This window comes from Acipenser ruthenus, chromosome 21 (genome assembly GCF_902713425.1).
Source record: "Acipenser ruthenus chromosome 21, fAciRut3.2 maternal haplotype, whole genome shotgun sequence".
NCBI classification, from domain to species: Eukaryota; Metazoa; Chordata; class Actinopteri; order Acipenseriformes; family Acipenseridae; genus Acipenser; species Acipenser ruthenus.
The window spans coordinates 2,635,207-2,661,913 of record NC_081209.1 but is presented as its reverse complement, the minus strand read 5'-3'; the positions used below and the strand labels follow the sequence as shown (position 1 = coordinate 2,661,913).

The window sequence follows — 26,707 nt, the reverse complement described above, 5'->3', positions numbered from 1 at the left end:
GGAAAGAGCAGAGGCCGGTCAGGGTCAAAACACTCTACACCACAGAACATAGCTGGCCAGCTACAGCAAGCAGCCTGGAATCTCAGGACTCCAGCATCTCAAACATCCAGAGCATTTAGCAAACAGACTTGTGAAAACAGCATGCATTTCAACAAGATCTTGTTTTTACTGGAGGCATGTATCCACTTGAACCCCTTGCCTAACCCACCGAACTGCCAAAGCACTGGAAGTGATGTCCGTGTCCATGGAGCTTGCTGTAGTTCAATGAGATCCACTGCATGCTGCAGAGTGCCCTGCCAGGGCTGATCCATGGAGGTCACAGCTAATGCTCAGTCTGTTCTAACTGCCCTCACTGCATGGCAGCGGTGCTGAAAGCCTGTGAAGCTCTAAACACACCGAGATCCCACGCAGGAACTGCAAAGTGAGAAGCTCCTATCCCCTTGCTAGTAATACAGGATACAGGTTGCTGTGTTTCTGATCAACATATTTCAACTGAACTGTCTATCCATCTATCAGTCTACCTGTGCCTGTATGTCTGTCTGTCTGCCAGTCTGCTTGCCTGGCTTTCCCCAGTGTTACACCCTAAGATCCACGTGTCCCTGCACTCACCCCTGTGCTGACGAGGGACAGCATGATCCTCTCGTTCAGAGCCAGTGTCTCGCCCTGCTTCATCTTGATCCTCTTCTTGTCCAGACACTTCATGGCGTACCTGCAAAATCAACAGCACACATCACTGCGCCTGCAACCTGAACCCTGCCTTGAAAAACTGGGGTTACTTGGCTGAAGAGCTAGGTAAAACTCTGTTCTAACTGCAATGCAATGGGAATTCCTGTGTTATATGGCATGTTAATAAACTGAAGACAAACTTACATTTTTCCAGTGTCTGCTTTCCTGCAGCCATACACCTCCCCGAAGCCCCCTCGACCAATGATCCGGTGCACGCTGAAGTCGTTCATCGTTAACTGGGAAACACACAGAACAGCAACGCCATCATTACCTACAGCAGGAACACCCTATACTGTAGAACCAGCAATGAAACACAGTCCCTGCAGAAGCATGGGATCAGAGTCCTGCATTTGTCAGTGACAGTCCCTCTGCTTAAATCTCAAAGCTACCTTGAGGTGCAGGGGCTGAGGAGCACTGCTCTGTTGTTTTGCCCTAGTTTGTTAGGGATAGGACGTGAACAAGACTTATATAATACAGTGTGCCCCAATTACAGGGTGATACTGTTTTGCTATTTTAAGATTATGGCTCATTGTGATTTCAATACGCTGTTTAGAGATGACAAGGAGAGTGCCAGGGGAAGGGGGCAGGCCTTCCTTAAATAATATTGTAAAGAAACATGAAATAGTATATTGCTGTATGCACAATTAAATCTTGTGTTTGCTTATGCATTTGTGATGAGACAATTTAAAAAAAATAAAAATAAAAATAAAGTTGTCGCCAATGATTTTTACCCTGGTTTTCTCGGGAAACAGCGGCAGACACACATGTCCTCCGAAACGTGTCCTGCCAAGCCGTCTTTTTTCGCGCTGCAGGTCTACAGCGAAGCCACCAAACCCATAATGCTGGAGGACAACACAGCTCTGAATGGCTCCACTGCAGACCCACAGACACCCTATCGGCCACAGGGGTCGCTGGTGCGCGGTGAACCGAGGATTACCCTGCCAACGATCGACGATGGCATAACCTGGACTCAAACCAGCGATCTCCAAGCTATAGGGCGCATCCTGCACTCCATGCGGAGAGCCTTTATGGATGCGCCACTTGGGAGCCCCATGTGTTGAGACAATTTCAATAGCAGGGTCTCTCACAAGACAGGAACATGAGCTCCATTAAATTAACATCTGATTTTTCCTGCGTCTCTCTCTCATCCGCCCTGCCCTGCCCTGCCCATTGCGTCGGGCACACAGCCAGGCTGACACCCTCAGCAGGACTGACAGCAGCGCGCCAGCTGTCTGTGAAGACTCCCATCGTCTCTTCCATGCTCAATTAAATTACTTCTGCACGCAGCCACTTGTGTCCACGAATGCTCATTGTTGATTGTTTTTTTTTGTTTGTTTGTTTCAGCCTGGTTATTTGATCTCACAAGAGGGCGCGGGAGTTAAATTTCTACTGATATTTGATTTTGTTTTTATTGCTGTACCGCAATAAATTATTCACGAGTGTCTGGCTGAAGAGTTCTATTTTTAATAAAGCGTATTACTCACTTCCTTGCGTGGTTGGTCTCATCATAGTTTAAATTAAAACCCTGTTTGGTGGATGTTAATAACATGGTGCAGATCTGTAGCAAGACCCAGTACAGGCACAGATTTCACCTGGGATCTCTGCAAGCTGCTTGGGGACAACACATCTACAGGTAAAAGGCTCTTGTTCTGCTATAGCTGGATACAGACTATAGAAATATCAAACATGGCTGTCCCCAGAGCTGGCTTTGCTGGCTAATGCTGCAGACCGCACCAAACGGACCGCCGCCCAACACAATTAATTCCCAAACATAAACTCAATGAGAAGACAGGCCACACAGGAAATCTACAGGGAGGGGTGGCTTTATAGCCTGGCTTCTTACAGCAGCTCCAGCCCTCGGGGGCCACCGGCAATCCAGGTTTTAATTAAAACCGGGACGTGAATATCACTCTTGAATCTGCACTGCTGTTCACTGCACTAGAAACAGTTCTCAAGCCCTCGGGTGCGTCTGCTGTTCAGTGTGCGCCATCGGATCACACTACAAATTATAAATGTATAGAAAACACAACTAGGGCAAGGAGGACAAGGTTGAAACTACATCCCGGCTAGCCAGTGGTTCCCATGGACTGCAGCTGACAGCTTGCAGGAGGAGGGGGGGAAGCCTCACTTACATGGATGTTTAGCTCTACATTCTTCCACTGGCAGAAGCGGGTGAATTTGTCACTGTAAGAAAAACGAGAAGAGAGGAGACTCGGTGAGATGTCTTTGAAACCTGATCCCAGGTTAGTAACCCTTTCACTCCCAGCCTCGGCTGCAGTCTCAGGGTGATCAAGTGCACTGCGAACTGCAACAGTCTAATAATAATAATAAGAAGAAGAAATTCCAATCATTATTATAGTGTGATCTACAATAATAATATGAAAGAGAAGATCCCCATGCTCAATGGCTTGTTAGGCAGGGTTTACACATTACAGAGTCATTTGAACTAGCCCTGTACAAACCTCTCTATGAACTTCTGAAATATCTTCCCCCGTAGACTGTCACAGATCTCTTCTATGTATGGCTGCAGGGAGAAAGACAAGAAGAAGAATGCAATCAGACTGGTTCCTAGCAGGGAGAGGACACACCCTGGATACTCAACAGCAGCGGGGCAACTGGGGCAGCAGGTTAACACACAAGCCCTTCTTCACGTCTGGAGACCTGGGCTCCAAATCGCACACTGAAATGAGATTGGGGATCAACCCTGACAGTTTTGCACAATGAGAGACTGAACTGCTTCATCACTACAGTCCAGCTCCACGGTAACACAGTACCACTTTCGATTGCATAGAGTCTTTTTTACTGTACAGTAAAAGCAGATTGGCACTGCTTGTGCTATCCCTGCTCTGTGAATAAACAGGGAGGACGACATCAGTCTTCTACACACTGTGTTAATAATAAGAACAACACCACCACCACCACCACAAACAGACTTCCATTTCTATTTGTGTTGTGAGTTGCAGGACCCTGCTAGCTGTTATAATGCTGGTGTGTGTCTGTAAATGAACTGAATCTAATGCTATAATGCATTGCGAGTAATCCGGACTATACATCCAGTGTTGCAGTTCCTGTTTTTCTGAAGGCTGTCTCTATTCTCTGTGTCTCTGGATTATTTATAGATTCGTAGGCTGCCAACATCTCTTCCTGACTGCAGAATGTTATTCAAATTGTCTACTCATGTGGCCTGAAGTGATGACAGCGAGACGACAAGATTGCGTCTTGCACAATCAGCATTGCCATATAGGGTGCTGCTTGTAACACAGCACTGCTTTTTCATTCTTCCGCCACACAACAGGGTCTCTCTTGTGTACAGACAAGAAAAAAAAAAAAAAAAGGCATTTTAGTGTCAACACATTCAATGTTTGAAAAAAGCTTTAAAATCATAATTTTGTACCCATGGTAATTTCGGTACTATTTCAGTACTGTTTCCCTTCCCCCCTAAACAGTTTTTCAGGAGCTATCCTGTTTTTTTGTTTCTTGTTGAAAATTTTTAATTGTGAAGTCCGTGACCTCATCACCAGAAGATCTTTTAAGAAACTCCTTCATTCCCGCAGGAGAATACATAACATAACCTACAAAGCCTCAAGCACAAAACAACACAAAGAAAATGTCTTGACATATCAAAAGTAGCTCCCGTGTATAGTTAGATGCCATTGTTTCAAACAGCACTAAAGTAAAACTCCCATGTGTCTGAGGGAGAGGTGACCAGGTGGGCTTACCTGAAATAGCGTGGGGGGCACCTGCTTCTTGGCCAGGTGAGTTTGCACATGGTCTACAGCTTTCTTTGAAAAGGGCTGAGAGAGAAAACACAAGAGCGACAAGGCTGCAGTGAGGCAATGCTGCAACCCAGTATTACAGCCCTGTACACTGCAAGGTATACTGGTTTGCATTGATGTCTAATGATGCTCACAGAAAGGTTCGCACAGGCTTTCTAAGTCTGAGCGGCTACTGAATGCTGCCTCCCTTTCTGTTGCGTGTGTGGTCAAGGCACACGGAATCTCCTGGCCCCCAGTCCTCCTCTCTCACCACTAGGCTGTACCTGCTGTTATTATCTATGCAGACTGTGATCCCAGTCCACAGTGCACTCACATGGGAGCAGGACAGCAACTCTTTCATGATGTATTTATCATAAATCTGTCGGCTTCTACACAGACGGTCCTCTTCGGAGTCCAGCTTCTCATATTCCTTTATCTGGGGGGAGAAAAAAGAAACGATCAAGAATAGATTTGAATAGCATTCGTTTTTAAACACATTCCTGTGCATTTCAGCTCATGGCACTCGAGAGCCCAGTAGGACGCTGAATTCCATTAGTCAATTGCAGAAGTGAAAGTACAAAATGATGCAGAAACCAAAAAGCCAAATAGTCACACTATAATATGGCAGCCGTATTGGTTCACAAGCCATGTTGAAGGTGAATGGTTCGTTTTCCATAACATTGAAAATATGAAGTCTGGATCTCAAACGGTTCCCGAGATGCCCAGTTGAAGGAGCACATCATCTTGCATTGCCCAGGTGCAGGGTGCAGTAGTAGTCTGCCGTGCCTGCAGGGTAAAAGTCACAGAACTCTCCTTTCAGTTTCATCTGCTTTTTCTGCTGCTGCTTATTTTGATTTATTCACTATGCTGCAGTTTTATTCCTCCAGCGGCGCACTGTGATGACAAGACTGAAAACAGCGGCCGTGGACTGTGGGAGCTGGAGGGTGGAAGGTGTGGAAATGACAAGAAACAGACACTTTCTTAAAGGGATCGCAGCTTTGTGGGGGGGGGGGGGGATGTATAAATATGTGCAGACAGAAACTTGCCTGTACTGCACACAGCAAGTCATTTCTAGCAATAAATACGCATTATTAATTCATACACAAATGTGTCTTGGGACAGAGCTTTTCGACGCTGTTTATGTTTCAGGGATGAGTGTCTGTGTGTGTGTGTGTGTGTGTGTGTGTGAGTGAGAGAGTACTATAGTCAGGTTATTAAGTGGACAAGCAGCTACACATTTGTCAAGTTGTATTTCCTCCTTGCTTACAGTTTGTTTTCCCATCAGTAAGTGCAGAGCTGAGTGCTCGGGGCCAGCGAGCGAGACTCCTGTCACGGAGCAGGATCAATGTGCTCCTCTGGAGATTCCCAGGTGGATATCTATTCCCTGACAAGCAGTAACAGAGCAAGGCTCCCCATCACAACCGCCACCACTACAGATGAGAGATTCCCCTGCCGTGTCAAAGCTATTCATTAGAATTGATGAGGGGTCAATTCTATCATATTAGCCCGCTCACATGATCCATCTCAGAGCTGCTCATCTCCAAAGCACTGCTCAGGAACTATTAAACATTTACACGACTGCAGCCGCTAGCACTGCTGCAACGAGCACTAGAAACACCCTGGCGTGCCCTTTTACTTCTTTTGCTTTATATTAAGTGGGCAGATGTTGTTGTTATTAATCCAGGATATGATTAGTACTCTCCCCACAGACACGGTGAACTGCTACGCTGTGAATGTGAGCACTCTCTGTGTGAGTCAGTGCCTCTTATTAGGAGACGCTGCACAGCACTGAAGTGGGGGCGCTCTCCATCTCCCTCCCTCTCATCTCCACCCTGCTCTCCTCCATCTCAATCTTTTCAAATCTCTCTCGTCTCTCTGTGCCACGCTCCTCCTCTCTCCATGGTAACTGGCTTGGCAGTGATGTCATCGAGCAGCGGTGACCCCACTCCGCCTGCCAGCATGGGACGGCCAGTGTCTGAGCAGGACGCTGGGGAGGGTCGCTGTGGTTGTTAGGCAACAATAAGCCCTCACTGGCAGAGAACAAGCAGGTTGCACACAATGATCCTTGTTCTGACAAGGTGGGGCTGGAGGATTGGAGGTATTTTTGATTTCTCCTTTCCCCTCTCTCTTTCTTTTCGTCTCCTCCGAGGTGGGAATGCTGCTCAGGCCTCTCACAAGCGCGTGCCGTTGGGGAGCGTTGTTGATTAGCAGGAGAATGGAAGCGAGGATCTGCTGCGGTTTCCAGGGCGAGTGGCTTGTGTTTACCTCCTCGCTGAGCAGAACTGAGCCAACGTCACCGTCGAGTCAAGCTGGGAAAATAAACTCCACAACCTCCTATTCATTTACAATGTAATGCCATCCATATTCACAGGGAGGCACAGCGTCAGTGAGAGCACACAGAGAAAAGCAACCCCATCTCAAAGACTGGGATCAGACATGTGCAGATCCACCGTCACCAACACCCCTCTCCTGAACTGGCCTGTGAAGGGGAGCTCTGTGGATAGTCACCCACGTGTCCCAGCCTGTTGGGGTCAATAAACAGCATTGATTGACCCAAATCAACAGCCAGCGCCTTCAGGGTTTGCATGTGGATGATCCCTCAGAGTCTCCTCAAGGCTGTTATTGGATGTGCAGCCAGACTGCTGACATTATAATCAATCTTTCCATATCCAGCTTCTCCAGCCTGTGGCTCCTCCAGTGCAGCCCAGTCCACAAGGCCCCTGCTCCAGACTGCAGGGTGAGGGCTTCTACAGTATGGATGCTTAGACAGATGAACCCCAATGGGTACCAATTCTCATTCTTCAAAAGAAACGATGAGAAGGGTTGGGGAGAGGACACGCTTGGGACTGCATTCGCGTTCTTTTTCATATAGCAATGGATGAACGCCTGTAGAGTCTGGACGTGGAGTAAATCATCCTACATTCCCTTGTATAGCACAAGCACACTGTTACTATTCTGGAAGTGTCTGTTAGTTTAGAACTGAGGTGTCCGTCTCTTTTTCTCATGAGGGTAGACTCAATCAAGTCACAAAGTAATTGAAGGACAGTCATCCTCAGAATGGTTTATGGTCGTATAGCAGACTGACAGTCAGAAGGATTTTCGTCAGCTATGACACAATGTCTGTGTACAGCAGGGTTTGGGGTCAGGGGTCATGGTTCAGGTCCTTACCTCCTCGTAGAACTTGAGCTGCGGGATCGCCTCGTCAATCTCAGTCATACAGTAATCTTTGAAGAGCAGGAACCCTGGGAGAGAAAGAAAACCACGTCACACACAAATCAGTAGGAAGGTCCTGGGTTCGAACACAGGCTCCAGACAGACTCAGTGTGGAGGAGTGACAAACATCAGGAGCTCCCTCTGTCCCCCAATACTGACCCTAAATTCAGGTGCACCAACAATCAATCAAAAAATAATATCCAGCTTTTCAGGTGTAGCCTCTATTGAGATGCTTTGTTCATATATCTATATATATAATGAATTGTACTTGCTCCAGCAGCAGTATTAGTTTACCAACCACAGTGCTGAATCACTCAGAGCGAACAATGAATCAGTGAAAGGGACGAGCCTCGTCATATTTCACTTAACAAACAACTTCAATTTAATCCATCAGAAGATTAATGAGCAGCTCCTACAGTTGTTATTATGGGACGCACCACATCCTGACAATGCAAGACCCAGCCCATGAGACACACTGGGACAATGCAGGTCAGCAGCCCCCCCACTACACACACGCAGGCTGTGATGTTGACATTAGGTAGCAGGGAGCAGATGTTTCAATTGCAGGTAATGAGGTATCTGAATACACAGGAGAAACCCAGCCAACACATTAAAGCTGTTTACTTGGCACAGCGTGACACACCCTGCTCTCATCCTCACCCGCAGTCAGCTGTAGAGGGCGCTATACCAGCCACAGCAAGAGTCTCTCTCTGCCGTTATTTTTTTAATCTGGAATAATAACAACAATAATACACACAAAGCTGAATGATAAAAGCCCTGCTAATCAAACTCTCCTCTGCATGCAGGATCCCTTGAAGTCGTGTCAGTCTGTAGCACGGGCAAGCTGACCTAGTTGACTACACAGAGCGAAGAGAGCAAGGTTTAAAGAACAAGGATTTGTTTTTAAAAGCTTCATCAAATTCCTTTGTATCGTCATCCGTCCAGAAGAATGTTTGCTTGTATGATGCGCCCCGCTCTGCAAGCCAAGCCGTTACATTGACGTCTTCTCGTGAGCAGCACTTTGGGTGGTCAAGTGGAATTCAAAAGGGCCAAATAAATCTCCAGCAGTGAAAAAAAAAATAAAGAAAGAAAAGCAGGACGCACACAGAGGCTCCTTTGAATAACGCGTCAGTCCTCGCTGATCGAAGAGGGCACTCGCGGTATAAAAAACAAAAGCTAGCCTAGCATGCATGCATAAACTGAATGTTGGGAAGATGGAAGAGCTGCCATCCTAACAGTGTTCTTCAGAAATCTGTGATCAGATCAGTAAGGAAACAGGGACCCCGATCCCCAAACAGGAATGCAGCAGTGGGCAGCACTGTGCGTGTGTGTGCGTGTGCGGTGCGTGCGTGTGGCAGTGAGGAGTGCGGCTAGCGCGGCCTTACTGAGGGGAGGTTTGATTGTTGTTGATGTTGTGAAGTGGACAGGAGGGCTGTGTGTGGGGGAGGGGGGGTGAATGGCGTCACTGAAGAATTCCCTGCCCCCCCCCCCCAGCCCTGGCTCCTGACCCAGCTCAGCACAGAGGCTGCAGACAAGAGGGGGGGCAATGCCAGAACATTTCTCTCGCATGCCTGCCAAATACTTCCTCTCTCATTTCTGATCTGCGTTATGAATCCTGCTGGCTCCACCTCATCTCTTTCATACTATAAAAAGGATAATATTTGTTTGGCCCACGCCAGTGCTGCCACCGCAAAAGGAGCCAGGGCCAGACAGATCAAACTATTTCACACCATTGCACAAAAAACAGGGAGAATGCTACTGATGATGTACTCACAAGAAGAAGCCTTTTCAAAAGAAGGCTTAAAGCCTGGAGAGAGCCCCGTTCACCCCACTGGAGTCGCTGCAGAATGAACTGCTGCACTCCACACGTGAGGCACTCGCACAGGCAGGAAGGGGGCTAGGGTCTCCAAAGAGAGGGCGTGTGATCACTTAGAGACTGCATCTCCTGTTACAGCAGCAGGGACTGAGTGTTACACTCCTCTGAATCCCTGTCCGTCTTCACTTAGAGACTGCATCTCCTGTTACAGCAGCAGGGACAATCATCTGAATCCCTGTCCGTCTTCACTTAGAGACTGCATCTCCTGTTACAGCAGCAGGGACTGAGTGTTACACTCATCTGAATCCCTGGCGGTCTATGCATTGCTAAACACAAATAACAATAACAATAATACACAGGCGTGGAGAGAAAGCACTACTTGCTCTAACCCTGATATGTGACCTAACCAGAGATTGCTACTCTGATCAGTCTCATAACAAAATGAACAAATAAATACACTGTATTTTTCGTTAAACAAAAAACATTCTTGTCTTTCACAAAAATGAGAGCCTTTTAACCCAGTCACAGGAAGCGTCTGTGTCACTGTAACTAAAATTAACATCAAAGCCTCTGCTGCATACAGAGCTACTGTAGCCTCGTGTGTGACAGAGAGGAAGGAGAAGGAGGAGGAGAGGGAGACAGAGAAAGAAAGACCCTTGCATGCTCCTCTAATGTGAACCACCAAAAACAGGAGAATAGGAATTAAATAAACAAATAAAACAGAGCTACGTCTGCCCACTTGATGATAATGATGCTATCTGCTATGCAGAAAAACTGATTGAAAATGTGAATACAAACAGGAAAAAAAAGGATTTGAATGCAGCATCATGCTGCTTTGGCCCAGATATTTTTGTGCTGTAGTTTGAAGTGCTGCTGGTGCACCAGGGCTGCTGGTCGGCAGGATGCCTGTATGTCAGGGAAGACGCAGCAAAACAGCGAGTCGGGAACGCCTGTTTAATGAAACCGCACTGGCCTGCGGGTCTCAACTCTCACCAGCTACAGAGAGGAAGAAAGTAAAGGAATCGGGGAGGTGGGTACCTGTCCTGTCTCACCCCACCCCGCTCACCTCGGCAGTCTCAGCTGCGATCATGTGCATGGTTTGGTTTGGCGAGCCGCCAGTATCAGCACTTCTCCCTGCCTGGGTGGTTTGCTCCAGGAACACAAAGACAGGGAGTCCCGGCACACAGGGCAGTCCAGGGAAAGAGAAAGAGATTGGGAGGTATAGAGGGAGACACCAGGAGTCTGGGACCACCAACCAACCAACCAACCGAGACCCTTCCCTGGGAATGATGCATCCCAGAGATGACCCAAGCATTTGATGCCGGACAACAATTACATTTACAAGCAACCTCAAACTTTTATAGTATGAATCAATCGCTTTCAGCAACCGCAGTGTGTGCAAGGCTACAGTATGTATCCCACCCACACAGTCACAGTAAAAATGCATGACCAAAAAGAGGAACCTGATCTACTGTAATCAATACCTGTTTTGATACAATAAAATGCTTCTTACATACAGTCCAAACATTATAAGGGACCTCTGATTGCTTTAGCAGTTTGAAGGGAAGGGCAGGAAGGCTTCAGGGTTCAGGCGATACTCAGAGAGGTCCTGGGAGAAAGTCTGACTGGAATAGGCACTGACAGAGTTACAACAGCCATAAATCAACCAGCCAGGCTACACAGCAATCACAGAGAACACTGCGGAAGACTGCAGCTTGAACGCAAGGACCCACAACCATGACAGACCTGTTTGTTCATGTACCGTTTCACCTAGTCTAGCCTACAGCAAGTCTATAATGAGACTGAAATTAACAACAGCTATTACCCTTTAAAAAGGACCCGCATCACAGAGTGCTTCTGAAGAAGCAGTAGCAGCAGGCTGTGTTTCTGAGAATGGCTGGCAAGGAATTCCCCAGGGAAACACACACTCACTCAGAGTCAGAAACGTTCCTCTCGAATGACTGCTGCTCATTCTAGGAACAACTCTTATTAGATTGTCAACAGCTTGCAAACTTGCATGCTTTCAGTTTCCAGCAAAAGCAGAGGCCCTGCACAACACAACGCTTGGGAACAATAGGAGAGAAGGAATATTTTTGCTCTCCCAGCAGATAAGTACAAAATTACAAAACAATTGTCAATGACATGACAGCCTCTTTGCAGCTTCTTGCTATTTTTAAACCATTGAAGAATGTGCCATCATATTTAATTTGCACCTGCTCCTGAACCCAGTACGTTGTATTGTCTCTGTGCTTCATCTACCAGGACTTTTTGGTTACCATGGGCAACACAGCACAGTAATGAATCATTTCTTAACGTCGCTCCTACAGCAGATTTGCGTGCTGCTGCTGCCACACACCCCGATGCTGTCTACAGCAGGTACAATTCAGTGCAGTGTTCTGCTGGCACACATCTCCGCACCAGCAGGTTAGCAAATATTTAACACAATGTGTTTGTTGTCTTTTCACGCTTGCTGAGAGACTACCTTAGGAACCAAAGCCAAGCAGCAAACAGAGGCAGGGGCCCAGACACACACACACACACACACACACACACACTAAAAGACGCATGGTGTGTCCAATTCACGTTCGCACAGAAAACCTGGAAAAGGCTCAGAAATGTTCTGTAAATGGACTGGAGGAGTGTTGAAAGAGAGGCACAGACAGACACATTTGCACATTGCAGTGCAGTGAGAGAGGGAGGCTGTGGTTGCCATGGGGACAGAGCTCGCTCAGTGTGTCAGGCCTGTAGCCAACCAGAACACTGCATCAAAAAACGTGCTCATACCATAGGAGGCCTGGGTCCAGGGTCCTACATATCCCAGACTGCATTCTGAACAATGCTGTGCTGTAATCAAGCCCAGCTCGAGATACAATCAGCTACACTGCATGCAAGTCATTTCAGCCGACACCCCAGGTAATTCAGGCCCTTTACAAAGCTTTCAGGGGCAAGAACATGGAGGGTGTGACTGATGGGATGCATGCGGACACCGACAGGGGCTACAAACAAGCAAGCTGCAAATCTGCACACATATTCAGCACTGCGGGTGCAGTTTTATCTGGTCAAGGTTACTTGTGTTGTGTTTGCATCATAATCTCATAGTCACTTTTATGACCCGTACATAATATATCATTGTATTTCCCCACAGGAAGAACTGTGCTGAAGCAATGTGCATTCTCTCCCATGTTAAAAATCACCTTTCTCAAAAGGACCACTTTTTGAAACAGTCCCATCAGTGGTTGTTATAGACTTTGAACAAGACAGCTCTGGAATGTTGTAATAATAAATAAATATCCATGCCATTGCAGTATACTGTGCAATACTGCAGTTTTACTGTTCTTCATTGCTAAAACAACGCTTTCCAACTATGTCACTTGCAAAACCATGCAAATTAAAGTTGAAGATAGCGGTTAACAGTATCTGAGCGGATCTCTTAAATCCAGTTTCAAAGAATGGCAGCCAGGATTGTGCTGCTGAAATGCTGCCTGTACTTCTTAACGCAGAACTATACAATAGTAATGCATGGGCAGGTTTACCTGGACCGAAGGTAAAGCTCTATGTGAAACACGATCAATGGAGCGTGCCATCTGCAGAGTGGAGCAGGGAGCAACAGAGAGGAGAGTGCTGCCATCTGCAGAGTGGAGCAGGGAGCAAGAGAGAGGTGCGTGCTGCCATCTGCAGAGTGGAGCAGGGAGCAACAGAGAGGAGAGTGCTGCCATCTGCAGAGTGGAGCAGGGAGCAACAGAGAGGAGCGTGCTGCCATCTGGGCTATACTTTTACAGTGGTCTAGCAACAATGCCTTCAACAACGTGCATCAGACAGCATGATTTACAAATCCACAGCACACAAGTTTATTAGTATGGAAAACCAAAAGAAAATCTTTAACCAAGAACCCTGACCAGATCTAAACACAATGGGGTTAGTCACAGTGTGGGCTCACATTAAATAATAAAATCAATACAAAGTAAATGGGTCCAGCATAATGTGGTTAGTAAAACGCTACATGAACTGCATTTTAAACTTTGCTAGCTGTAGTTATTATAGGCCTAATTGCTAAACAAAAGGCACTGCTCAGGCAAGCGGTACTTCCCTGTTAAATTCACTGCACTTTCACTGTAGAGGGTTGGTGTGGTACTAAAAACCTCTCACACACACAAACACAGTCACCACAATGGACACGAGACCTAGATAGAGCTCTCTCTTCTGGAATAACAGCTACCATGCAAGACTGCAGACACACCTCTACAGTACAAGGTCTCTGGCTCCTGTGCCAGGCAGAGAGCATTCCAACACCTGGGTGATGAAACTCAACAAGTCTCTTCACCTCCCCCACAGCCTGCTCCTTGCTTTTAAAAGCACATTTCAAATGTCAAACAGAGGAGTGGCTTAATCTATTGCCCAGCTAGAATAAAAAAGGTAATCTATTTCCCTTGTTAAAACACGAGCGCTTGTGTCAACAGGCAACCTCGTAAAATGTATTTTTAGAAGATTTTTTGTTTAACAAAAAGTAAAAGATGAAGAGATAAGAAAGTTTGCTGTCGGAAGTAAAACATGTTTCCCAACACTGCTCCTCTGTGCTGCCCTTTGCTGGAAGGCGCTGTGTTTGTGGCTTGAACTCTTTCCCAAGTATACAGAGTACAAGACAAGCTCCGCTCCAGTCCCGTGTACTCCTGTGCCGTGATTTCCTATGCGCCGCTCTCTTTACATCTCCTTCCCCACAGCCTGCATGCATCACCGCAGAGAGAGAGAGAGAGAGAGAGAGAGAGAGAGAGAGAGCGAGAGAGAGACTGGGAGGAAACCAACAGTTACAACAGCAAGGGGGAGGGGGAGGGGGGGAGGAGGAGAGGACAGGACGGAGGGAACTGAACACAACACTGCAGGGCTTTCCACCCATCAATCACAGGCGTCCCAATGCATGTTAGAGGGACCTAAAATCCCTTCTGGGGCACGGCTCGGCACAGCAAGAGAGCTCTCTCTATTGTATTGGTCCAAATCCTGCACCCTTGAACTCTGTATAAATCTTGCTGGTGTTTTCACACAGAGGGGATTTATTGTCCCAGTAACATTACCCCCGACAATAAAAATACAGTGAAACGAGGTCTGCAAAAATGAGGGTTTAAAAATGGAAGATCATTAAGAGCCCATAACCGTTTACTGCTCTAGAAATACTGCAGCGAGCCCAGCAGGAACAGGCTTGAGCACAAAGAGATCCAGGTCAAGAGGATGGAGAGATGGAGAGCTACCAGCAACGCATGCAGTACAGTACAGTCCAAATTCAATACAGCACAACCCTAGTGTCCTGGCTAATGCAGAGCCAAAGACTTACAGCTCATACTGTGCGAAAGAATATAAATGGGCAACACACACATGAACTGATACCTGTGGATGACACAGTATGTATAATACACTTTCAAGAGTCTCCGATTAATGGCCAGGAAGTTTCAATGTCACCCAGACTATCTGTCACTGTCAAACACAGACAGCCACCTCTAATGAGAAAGATGAATCCTTCAGCATACAAACACACAGCACTCAGAATCAGAGAACCAGCAGCCAGCACCCACTGTCTTCCACTGCACTGAGCTGCACAAGAACACTGCAGCAAAACACTCAAACCACTGAGCTACTCAAACCTGCTGCCTTCCACAGGGCAGCCCAGCACTATAACCACTCAGCTACATATGTGGAATATATCTGCTTCTCAATCAGCAGGGGCTGATGAGCCACAGCAGAGGGGGCGATGTCTCACCCGCCTAGGCACCCGAGTCGGACGCTCAAAGGAAGCAATGAGGAAGTGAGGTTACAGCACCTGCTCAGCCACCTGCGACTGCGGCACGGAGCCTCAGACTATACAACATCTGCTGCAGTGTCCGCTGCTCGAAGACACAATCAATGATCAAAGAACAAACAGGCAAAAGCATGTGTAGAAAAATGGTCAAACGTGGTGTAGAGTCACAAGAAGAAGAAGAATCATTAGCTGGATTGGGCAGTGTGAGTTTGGGAGCTGGGTTCAGTTAGCCTGGGAGTCCAGGCCTGGGCACTGCCACACCACCTGACCAGATCTGACAGAGTGGCAGTCTGTCCTAAGAACCTCATCTGAAGCCCTGAAATCAGATTAGATCACTTAAAATAGGTATCCTAATGCCCCTACTAACAAGACTACCACGATTAACTCTGGTTCACATAACGCCTCTTTGTAAGCTAGCGACCTCGCTCTCCTTCCCTCTCTTTCTGGCTTAGTTCCACATTCGCAACCGTATCCTCGATGTCACTATAATCCCTGACTTTCAATCTCAACACCTGTTCCTCGGAGTGAATCTCTCCCTCTCTCCCCCCTCTCGCTTACTCCCCTAATTTCTACACCCCAGAAACTGGACCCATTGCGATGTCCACCTGTCCGTCTGATTGCGAGTGTCTGTCTCCCATGCTGGATCATACGTGAAACATGATGTTGTATTAACACATTAAAATAAAGTGCACTGGAATTTAAGAACCATTTATTAGACAAGTCATGTGACCCCCAGCCCTGGCTGCTCCCCTCAATTAAAAACTAATCCTTGCTGGTGCTACTTGCAGGCTAAGTTTTGCAGATTTGCCAAACATTCGACTGAGAGCAACCGTGAAACAGCAATTTTGTGCTTTATTACAGCAGGGTCATTGACTGAGTAAAGCACTGCCTACAGTCCTCCAGAAATTACACTCCCTTTACCAAGAAATGTTTTAGATGAGCTATACAAGCTTTTTTTTTTTTCCTGCAAACATGTTTTGTACGCATTGCAAAGAATGGTTTGTAATCAAGTTCTTAATACAGCTACAAGTTCAGACGAAGGGCGTTTCTGTGGACAGGAAAAAAAGCTATTATGATACAGTACAGTATAAAAAGATCTTCCTGGTTAGAAACCAGACATTTGTGTCTCTGTGCGCTACGCCCCTCTGGTAAACGTGTGTTTATTATTAATCTGAATATTTGTATAATTTCAACATCCCAGAAGGATCTCTTTCGGTTCCTCTTGCTAGCAGTTTCACATCTCTTTCAGTGGCTCTAGATCATAAGCAGGGGGTGTAAAGAGGGGAGCCCCACGATCCTCCTCACTCCACTCCACTGTTATCTGTTATTTTGTTAATGCATAGCGCCTGTGTATGAACCGACAACCCCACCCACTGCAAGCAAGCGTCTTAACCACAGTGCAAAGGAACGGGTTCGTCTGCATTCGTGGTTTTAGAGTTTTTAACCTCACCGAATCCGGACGGGCAGCGCATCGCACGACACTGCCCTTTGCACGCCCCCAATCGAAGCTTTAATCTTCTGTTGATATGCGATACACGTGCAGCCGCTGAGCTTGTGTTTCAGAATTCACTAAGTCTGCTAGGGTTCTCATCCAGTGAGCAACTGCACACAAACGGATTAACATTTAATTAAGCATCACCTACTCCACAAGGCACCGACCAATTAAAACAACCCCTCTCCTAATTAGGGAGCCACTCTCCCTGGAGGGGCACTGCCAGTGAAGAGAGCAAGCCTGGCTGCTTTGAGGAGGGAGGGAGAGGGGGAAGGAAGTCAATCTACCAGCCTCAGTAATGTCACTTTCCTGCTTCTGCAATTATCTTGGCTGAAACAATAAACAGGTTGGAAATTAAAAGCGACGGTAGAAAGTATCACTTTAATACCAATAAAGACTTGCTACAATCCATTAAAAATAAAGAACTAAACGCTGAGCCGATGCAGCCCTACAGCATAGCTAATTCCTGGCTTTGTTTTACGGCTGTTTGTGAACAGGTTTAAATCCCACACGTCACATCCCATCATCACATAATCTGGTGCAATCTGCAGTGTGTCTGCTAGGGAGGGAGATAGGTCTGAATGGCAGGCAGGGGGTGTGCATCAGTGCTGGACGTTCAGAAGCACTACATTCACAAATTCAACACGAGTCTGAATTCAGATTCCAGTGTACCGTGTGGCCTCTGATGAGGCTTTCAGACTCAGACAGTGAGGATACTGGTGCCAGCGGGGCTGTATGAAACAGTGATGTCTAATCTCATCACTGCAATCAGATTGCACAGATTATCCCTCCTGGAAAGCAGAGAAATCACAGGGCAAGATCATACATCGCAGCTGCTATTAAAATAAAGCCCATTTATACTTCTATGCAATGCCAATAAAGATAAACCATGCTACATTAGCAATGGTATTATATTAGCTTTAGTCTGACCTGGCAAAATATTGCTCCAGCATTGATGTCTCAATTCAGATGGTCTGAAGGGACTCCAGACCATCACAGATCAGATAGCTACCCCCGACTTCCACACTGCAGCCCTGCACGTTACCCACCGAGCTCCTCAAACCCACTACCTTCCACACTGTACTGGCAGCCAGTATAACTCAAACACAAAATTGCATCAAATTAGGCAGTTTCTTTTGCTGCTATAGCTACAGTCCAGCATCTCTCTTATTGCCTAAAAGATTCAAAATGCATTAAACCAGTCACCCTGGAGTGCACTTTTTAATACTGAACCAAACACAGTCGATTCATTCCAGCTTTCTACATAGAGGAGTACTGTATGTAATGGCAATTGATCAGTGCTACACAGGGAAGAGTAAAACCCACACAGGGCACAGCCATCTAAAAAGAAATGCAGAGGCCACCCTTACTGGCTGCACAAACAATGCAGGGGGAGCGAGGGAGCAAGGGAGGGGGCAGGAGCGTTTGATGTGATCCCTGGGAAATGTCAATCCTTTGGCTTGGAGCCAGCGGCTCAGGAACAAATACACACAAGCGGCTCTGGGATAATGCGGCCGGCCTGGGGCGGCTGCACTGCCCAATCCTGCCACACCGCTATCGAGAGCAGCCAATTATTTCATACACGGCTCCACGCTGCAGGTCTGAGCAGCTGGCACTCCCCTCTCTCTGAAACACACGCAGAAAACGCACACTCCGATCTGAATAGCTCCTCCTGGAGGCCGAATACTGTAAGTGCTCAACGGCGAGAAGGTTGAATAGGTCTTTCTGCACCACATTACAGATTTGCTGACAGCAGGTGTGGTTAATGGGTTGGCGCAGAGGGGCATGGCTTGTTGGGAAACAAATATGCAACTTATTATATAAAGCACCTGCCTGCCTGCCTGCTGAGGAGGACTGCTTGCAATGGGCTAGCCCTCAGGTGACACGGGCTGGGTGACTCAGACACAGGGACTCCCTCTGCCTTGAGTAACCAGCTTCACAATCTCACCCAAGGGCAGCCAGTCCTGCTTCCTTTCTCAACAGTTATCAGTTCACCAGGCGAGACGGAAACTCCGCTTCTGTTGAAGTTTAAAAAATGCACCCCATATTTGGCCTCATTTTTTTAGCTGTTTGTTTTTAGCGATTGCAGATATTTTTCCTCAACTGCATTTTATTTATACAGATATTTCTCATCAGAGATCTCAACTACAGTTAAACAATCACAGTACTGTAGCAGCTGGGCACCCTGGGAAATGCCAGAATGCCCTACAGAGGAGTGAACTGGACAGACAGGAACACTAGACAGTGGGGAAGATGATGGTACAGTTGGACACCCTGAGCAACTCATTCTAGGACATGTCCATCAGGACTCAATGTGCAAACTATACCATTTTCTACATCCCTCAGGTCCACAGCTGATGCATGAAAAATATCATTTCTCCACAAGGCCAGACTGTACTGTAGGCTTTACAATTAGCTTCATTGGAAATCTGCAAAGGTGACTACTGGCGCAGTTAAACTGCCCTGCTATCCCTCCTCTCGAGGGCCGCTCCCTCACCTCCCTGCCAGCCAGCCCGTCAGCTGAGGAGGATTCAGCACAGCTCAGTGGGCAAAGTATTTCATGATTAAAGCCTGGTGATGAAGGAGCTACTGTACGAAACGATTCAATCCTGAACCGGCGCTTTGACACGCAGCGTGCTTTACATCAGGCTTGCTTTTAAAATCTTTTGTTGGGCAATAAGAGATGCTGTACTTTACAGAACATTATTCACAATTGTGAACAGGCTCCAAGTACTTGGCCACACTACCTCCCAGTCCCTCAGCTCAACCCACTAGACCACACTGTCTCCAAGTCCCGCAGCTCTAACACGGGCCACTCCGCTTCATTTTCTCCCTCCCAGTGTCTCAGCTATAACCCCAAAGTAAAGGGCAAGGCTCTAATCATTCCACAGACAGTCAGTGCTGGACTGAAATTGCTAGTTTCAGCACAGCTGAACTCCTCAAGCCAGGAACGAATCTTAAAAACGCTCTCCAGAAACCTCATTTTCAGGAGTGACAAAAACACATTAACCTTGCCAGTGCTCCCTATCGATTGAGCACCAAGCTGCTGGCATCCCTCCCCCACACTGCCAGCCACGATGGAGCGAGCAGGAGAGAGAGAGAGAGAGAGAGAGAGAGAGAGCACAAGCGAGCGTGAGAATGAGAGAGCGAGAGTGAGAAAGAGGAGGAGGAGGAGGAGGAGGAGGAGGAGGAGGAGGGAGAAAGAGAGATATTCTCATGCATCTTCAGAGCTGTGACCTTCCAAAGCTGTACAGTAGTGTCCGGTCTGAAACGATCTACTTCAAATGTTTTACAGCAAGCAGGGCGTGTTTCCACGCATCCCTTTTTAAAGATGCAATCTGCTTCACAGTTTCTTTACCAGCCACATTGATGCGTGCAGGATATTTAACCTTTTCTTCTGTTGCCATGGCATTCTGTAATCCACAGTGGGCCAGGATACAATAGCACATGTTTCACACACAGGAGGTGCCTTGTTACAGTACATCGCCCCACCATGGGGGTATGTTGTATAACTGCACTGGGGACTCCTTAGGGTGATCTCAGCGAAGGAGTGCTGCTGGTCACTGCTGTTAACACATCACTTTCACTTTGGAATTCAAATGCAGGGAAGATTAAAAAAAAAAAAAAAGAATTGCAGACATGATCATGTCCATAATTAATTTAATAGCGAAATGGAAAATTTGAAAACATTAACTCAGATCCGTATTCCAACAACAACAACCATGTGCTTTGGAGGGCAGTGCAGTCATAATGTTTCCAAAACCATTTCCAATCCAAACATGTAATGAATCCAATACTGGCCCGGCTCCCTTGATCTCTCTGCCTCGGGGCTGGAAATCACACCTGAAGAAGATCCTTACCGCCCTGCTGCAATCACACATGGCTGTCAGGTCTCATGCTTTATAGCATCAGCTGTTTCACAATGAAAACTAAGACCCCTCTTGCATTGCAGAGGCATGAGAAACTCCAGGTTTTACTGTAAGCTTTATTAGACACCTTTACAAGACTTGCAGAAGAAAAACCTGGAAGAGCTCAAGCTGCTTTCTAGATTTCTCACCAGGTATTAGTTAGACACTCTTGTGCCAGCGATCCGTCAGATGGATGGTATTTTCAAGTTCCCAGGCACTAAACCACAAGCACAGGTATTTTTACTGTACACTTCACCTTGATCTGTTGCTTCAAGCCTCAACATTGCTAAGGGAAGATTTTCACTCACTGTATCACAGAAAAGGGGAAAAAAAAATCTGGCTCACTACCTTCCACACTGCAGCCCAGCACACTAACCACTGAGCTACTCAAACCCACTGCAACTCAAGACTTTCTCAAATAACTGAGATACTCAAACCCATAGCCTCCCACACTGCAGCCCCACACACTAACCACTGAGCTGTAGTCAGGCTCAATAGGAGACAGAAGATGACTAAATCCCTGTCCTTCCACAAGTCGAACTGGTAAACAGTCTACTGCAATCATCTCTGCTACTAGATCAGATACTCTTCTCTGACTGGCTAAAGATGACATCACGCGGCGGACCGGAGGGGGTGGGGCAAGCCTAAGGCGCAGAGGAAGTAAAAATAACTGTATTTACTGAGGAGGGGAAAGAGGGGGTATATGTATAATTAAAATGTAAAACGAAAATATTTTATATTCCGTTTGAACTCATCCAGCTTTAGGCCCAATCAATTTCTCTGTTTTTTTGTGCCACAAATTAAACGCGACCGTTGAGAATGCTCAAGGGAGGAAACCGTCACAGCTCTGAGTGTGCAGGAATCAACCTAAACCAGAGCCGACACACACCAATACACCTGGGGACTCTGTGGTTTGCACACACGCAGGTCACACACTCTCCCTCCCACTGTACACACGCCCACCGTGCAAGGAAAGGAGAAATTCAGAGTTCAATTCATGCTTATTGCATGAATCTTATTTCTCAAAATGCTCCTCAGCCCCACCTCAGAGACAGAACTGCAGCAAGACAGAGTCATTAGCAAATTCAATGAAAAATAAAGCGAGAGCGATGCAGCACCCACTCTATCTGCATTTTAGCTGGATTACTTCAGAGAAGGTTAGATATACTGTAGAGAGAGAAAGAGATTCCTGCACTACACATTGCAACCATTAAAACATGACCCAGCTTGGACAAACCTGCCACACCCACCAGTCCAGCCCCCACTGGCAGCAGCACGGGTCCAGACAAGTGCTTTGCCAGCATAGGGTTTCAAGTCTGCAGCAACAAGGGCCCCATATCGATTGCACAATGGATGCAGTGTAGCAGTTTATAAACAGTGCCGGGCAAGCTGCCAAGGTTACACTATCGTTTATAAGCTTGCTCCGTGCAGTGCCTTGGGAGACCAGGACACAGCGAAACGGACCGGGCTCAGTGTAGGGTTGCGTGTCTGAGCATTACTTACTACATGAACACGGACTGCAAGTGTGAGCGTGTGTCTGTGTAAGTGTCATGAACCTTGCAGAGCCGAGGTCGCTCCCCTAGCTCCCTGCTCTTACTCCCTGCTCTCCGGACTGATTCTGCGCAAGGCAGCAAGCAGGACTTCCTCAAGCAGAGTCTGGGCCTCCTGGGGCTGAGCTCTGCATTCTGTTTTGGGAGAAAGCAGGAAATCAGCCAAACGTCCATTTTATTTTTTCTTTGCAGATTACATAATCATCAAGACAGGGAGCTAAACTGCAGCTAATGATCCCAGACTCTCGATGGAAAGAGCATCCACTCTCAAGCAAGCAGAGCAAGGGTTCAGCGCCATTCATACAGCATTAATGTACAACTAGTTTTGTTCCTCCGCCAATCTATGCAAACTCATAACCTTTTAATGAGCCAAACGCTATGAAATGTAGGCTGATTTGTTTACTGAGAAAAGGGAACAAACTTCTACTTACAAGCTGGAAAACAGAAATGTTCGTGATCCTGTAAGAGCTACATCTGAATAGCAAGCACAATGCCACCAGCAAGCCTGTGTGCTGTTTAAGGCCTGAATCCCGAGACATGTGTTGCTGTGTGAAGTGGCTCATCTTGATTAATAGCTCAATTCTGCTGTTCCAGCACCCTGGGATGCTCAACGTGAGGGACACTGTAAACACTTCTATTGTGCTGTTTTGTACGGTATTGTACGACGCTGTTTTGTACGGTATTGTATGACGCTGCAGTAACCCCGAAGTATTATCTAGTCAAATTCTTTCACAAACACCTCAACTCTTTAATTAAAGCTTCAATTGAGAAAGACTTGTAGTCCCAGTTTCTTGTTTAGTTTTTCTGCCAGCTCTATGTACGGTACAGCTTTGTAAGCCTTGTCAAGATAAAGCAGTGTTTCCTCAATACGTTATCTCACTGTAGTTGTAGTCCCCCTGCTGAACTGTCTCAGACACTTTCATCTCCTACTGCCTGAGTTGTTTTTAGGAAGACAAAACACTATTGTGTCGTGGGGTTTGTTATACAGGGTGAATTAACTCTTGAATCTCTAATAAAAAGCATGATAATAATAATAATAATAATAATAATAATAATAATAATAATAATAATCTTCAAGTCAGTATAACCACACAACAAAAGGAAGAACTCGCTTGAATTGAGGAAGCTGAACAACAGATAAGGGTAGATAAGCCCGTAGAATGCAGTTTTTTTGCACTATAAACAACTCTGCATTCTCAGCTACATTCCAAATGGCGTGTGAAGAGTGCAGTAAACAGCAAGAGCGTGGTTTAACTGCACTGCTCCCTGCAGCACCAGGGCCCCCGCGCTCAAAGGAAATGGCAGGAGCTGCAAGGGCAGTTTAGATAAGCAGACTACAACAGAAAGACATTTAAAAAGGTGTGGGATTTAAGCACAGAAAAAAACCCTAAATGCTGCAGAGAAAATGTCAGGCCAAGTTACTGTGCTGCTGCACACTGTACTGGAGGGCATGGATGGTACAGCAGCTAGAGAAAACAAGCCCTTGAGAACGTTTCATACTGGTGTGAGGCACACTATTGTACAGGTTTAACTCACTCACCACGCCAAGACCACTGAACACAGCCGACCACTGCACTGGTGCCCTTATAGCCATATAAGCAAATGCAGCTGTTTAAGTATAGTTAAACATCCGAGGGGAAATGGGGTAACAGTCTGTTCTCTTTTTCTGCTGTCCAGGACTCTTCATGAGGCAGCTGTTAATGTGCACGGCTGTGTCATTTCTAATGCTTCTGAAGCGTACTGTTAACAACTGATAGGCCTGCTGTCCCACGTGTGAGAAACATTCAAAACAAACGATGACATGCAGAAATACATAACCAAGAACCCTAAAAAGGAAGGGAAGCTAGGGTCTTCAAGGGCCCCTAATGATCAGGCTGCACGGTCACTGCGACACACAGGGAAGCTAGGGTCTTCAAGGGCCCCTAATGATCAGGCTGCACGGTCACTGCGACACACAGGGAAGCTAGGGTCTTCAAGGGCCCCTAATGATTAGGCTGCACGGTCACTGCGACACACAGGGAAGCTAGGGTCTTCAAGGGCCCCTAATGATCAGGCTGCACGGTCACGGCGACACACGCACGCACGCACACACGCACACACACGCACACACGCACGCACACACGCACACACACGCGCGCGCGCACACACAGAGTGTTCTCACTGATAACAGCCTGCTAGAGCACAGAGGCAGGAAGTGGTGAGAAGAAAGAGCGGGGAATGCTGGATAACGTGCTTGCTTATTCTGCTGAGGACTCAAATTCACTTCTCCCTTTCCTGTGTACAGTGTTCACAAGCCTGTGGCCTTCATTTTTAGCTCTGTGGTTAGAGTGCAATTCAGAGGGGCTTGAATATCCCCCAGTTTTAAAGCTTCTTCTCCATTTTTGCAGTGACAGCTTTTAAGCGGCCCCTCAGACGCCCCTGGTAATTTGAGATATCCATCAGCACTGATGTTTGAATCTGTGCTGGAACAACCATTTTGCCTTCCCATAATCCTGGGCAATAAAGCATTCCCCTTCCCGGAGCAGCTCTTTCCAGCTGTTTTGCAGCCACAGCTCCTCAGAAAGCAGCCTTCGAGGTGAATCGTGATGAAGAAGATTGCAGCCATTCATTTCTCAGGATGAAACTCTTAACTGAAGCTGGGGGGCCCACACTGCAGCCCTTCCTGAGCCAGTGGACCAGCGTCACGTGCTGTATTGCTTAGTGCTGCCTGGAAAGAACGGACTGGGACTCTTTGGATTGGACTACACTGTATTGGAAGGTGCATTTATTTACATAGAGCAGGGGTGTCCAATCACGGCCCTGGAGGGCCATTCCACTCCAGGTTTATAATTAAGTACTGGATGGAGGTTGAATTGGTTCAATTAAACAATTTAGATCAGGGTTGGAACAAAGACCAGGACTGGAAGAGAGAGCTTCGGCCACCCTTGACATAGAGCCTATCAATACAGGAAGTCAAACCACTTCCTTTACAAATTGTGTCCGAGCGGATTTCTCAAACACCAGAAAGATAGCTTTTTAAATACTAGCCTGAAAATAATGAAATAAAATGAGGGCATAAAACAACGCTACTGTGCTCTCACCGTGAAAAAACTAAATCTGTGAGCTACGGGGTTCTGAACTGAAAGAGACGGAGCAGTTTTACCATCCCTACAACGCCAACTTGATTCATTCGTTTAGTCATTTATATCTCCTGCTTCCATTCAAGCACTGACTCTTAAAAGAAAGTATCCATGGTAACAGCCGTTGTCAAGCAACACAAAACATCAATTGGCACTTCTAAGGTTGACCAAGGTCAGCTGTAGATGAATACACACATGTATCCAAACATGGAGAAGAATACACGTGCACGCACACGCACACACGTCACAGCCCATCTAGCAGTCTAGATGCACACAATGTGAAGAGGCTTATATAAAGACAAGGTTGAATGTTCTCTAACAAAGTATTGTTATGAGCATTCAAACCCAGCGCTGCACTGCAAGCTGATGCACTCTAGTAGGCTTAACTAGCATGCATTTCTCTTTAGGACTCATTCTGTGATATTGCACCGATCATTCAAACCGAAATCTCTAGAAAAAGAATGAAAAGTCTCGTACCACTTCCTTTGGTCCTTATGGTACCAATGCAGACGTAAAGCAGTGCAATGAATTAAACAGCACGCCTCTACAGCAGTGCTGACATTCTGACGGGATCCAGCCCACAGCTTCACTTATAAACAGCATCTCAAAGTTATCTGACCCGCAGCACGTTACTATTTTACACTTGATTTGGGTTCTGAATTTACACTTTTCTTCGATCGCCGAGTTGACTTGCTAAATCTTTGTTCCACTGTAACCCGCTTTTTCTGAAAGAAAACCGGCAACAAAGATTTTTGAAAAACTGCTGCTAATGTTTTAAAGCTGGTAAGAACTCACTGGAGAGTATTAACATTGGGAGCTGTGTAATAGTCTAGTAGCTTAATTCTGCTCTAGAAAACCGTGCTGCATCGACACAATCATCGCACTCCCTTCATTAATGCTTGGATCACTCATGACGTTTAGCCACTGAGAAAAAAGCTGACCTAACTGGGAAACAAACTCAGCACGTGCACTGCACTCCGCAGCTGCTGCACTGTGTTCCCGTACCGAAAAACAAACCTTTCATGGTATAGATTGCCACTGTAAAATAGCAACAAAAAACAATGTTTAAATGCAAAGTGTTTCTCTCCGAGTCCTATATGAATGTGTGCAGGGTGACCGTGTGAAAGCTGCACTGCCTCCCTGCCCCCTCTCCCTCTCTCTCTCTCTCTCTACTTCCACCCACGCAGTACTGTATGTTCTCTCTCCAATCCTTCCTCTTTTCCCTCAGTCACGCTCTCCGCTTCACACTCAGGCACCTTATAAAACCAACATTGCAGCTGATGAACAAGCTATTTTTAAACCCTGAAGGCGGCTTCCAGTCTGTTTGTTTATACTCAATAGCT

General features: G+C 46.6%; 1 protein-coding gene across 2 annotated transcripts in view; it reads right to left on the bottom strand.

Moving 5' to 3' along the window:
- Positions 1-26,707, bottom strand: part of LOC117963071 (beta-adrenergic receptor kinase 2) — a 57,510-nt gene that overhangs the window by 12,913 nt on the left and 17,890 nt on the right. For both annotated transcript variants that reach the window (XM_058994295.1, XM_034901570.2), the window contains 7 exons: positions 7,650-7,723; positions 4,816-4,917; positions 4,446-4,520; positions 3,189-3,250; positions 2,859-2,910; positions 871-962; positions 610-709 (listed from right to left, as the gene is read on the bottom strand). In XM_058994295.1, the coding sequence (XP_058850278.1) occupies positions 610-709; positions 871-962; positions 2,859-2,910; positions 3,189-3,250; positions 4,446-4,520; positions 4,816-4,917; positions 7,650-7,723 (557 nt within the window). The remainder of the gene's footprint in view (positions 1-609; positions 710-870; positions 963-2,858; positions 2,911-3,188; positions 3,251-4,445; positions 4,521-4,815; positions 4,918-7,649; positions 7,724-26,707) is intronic.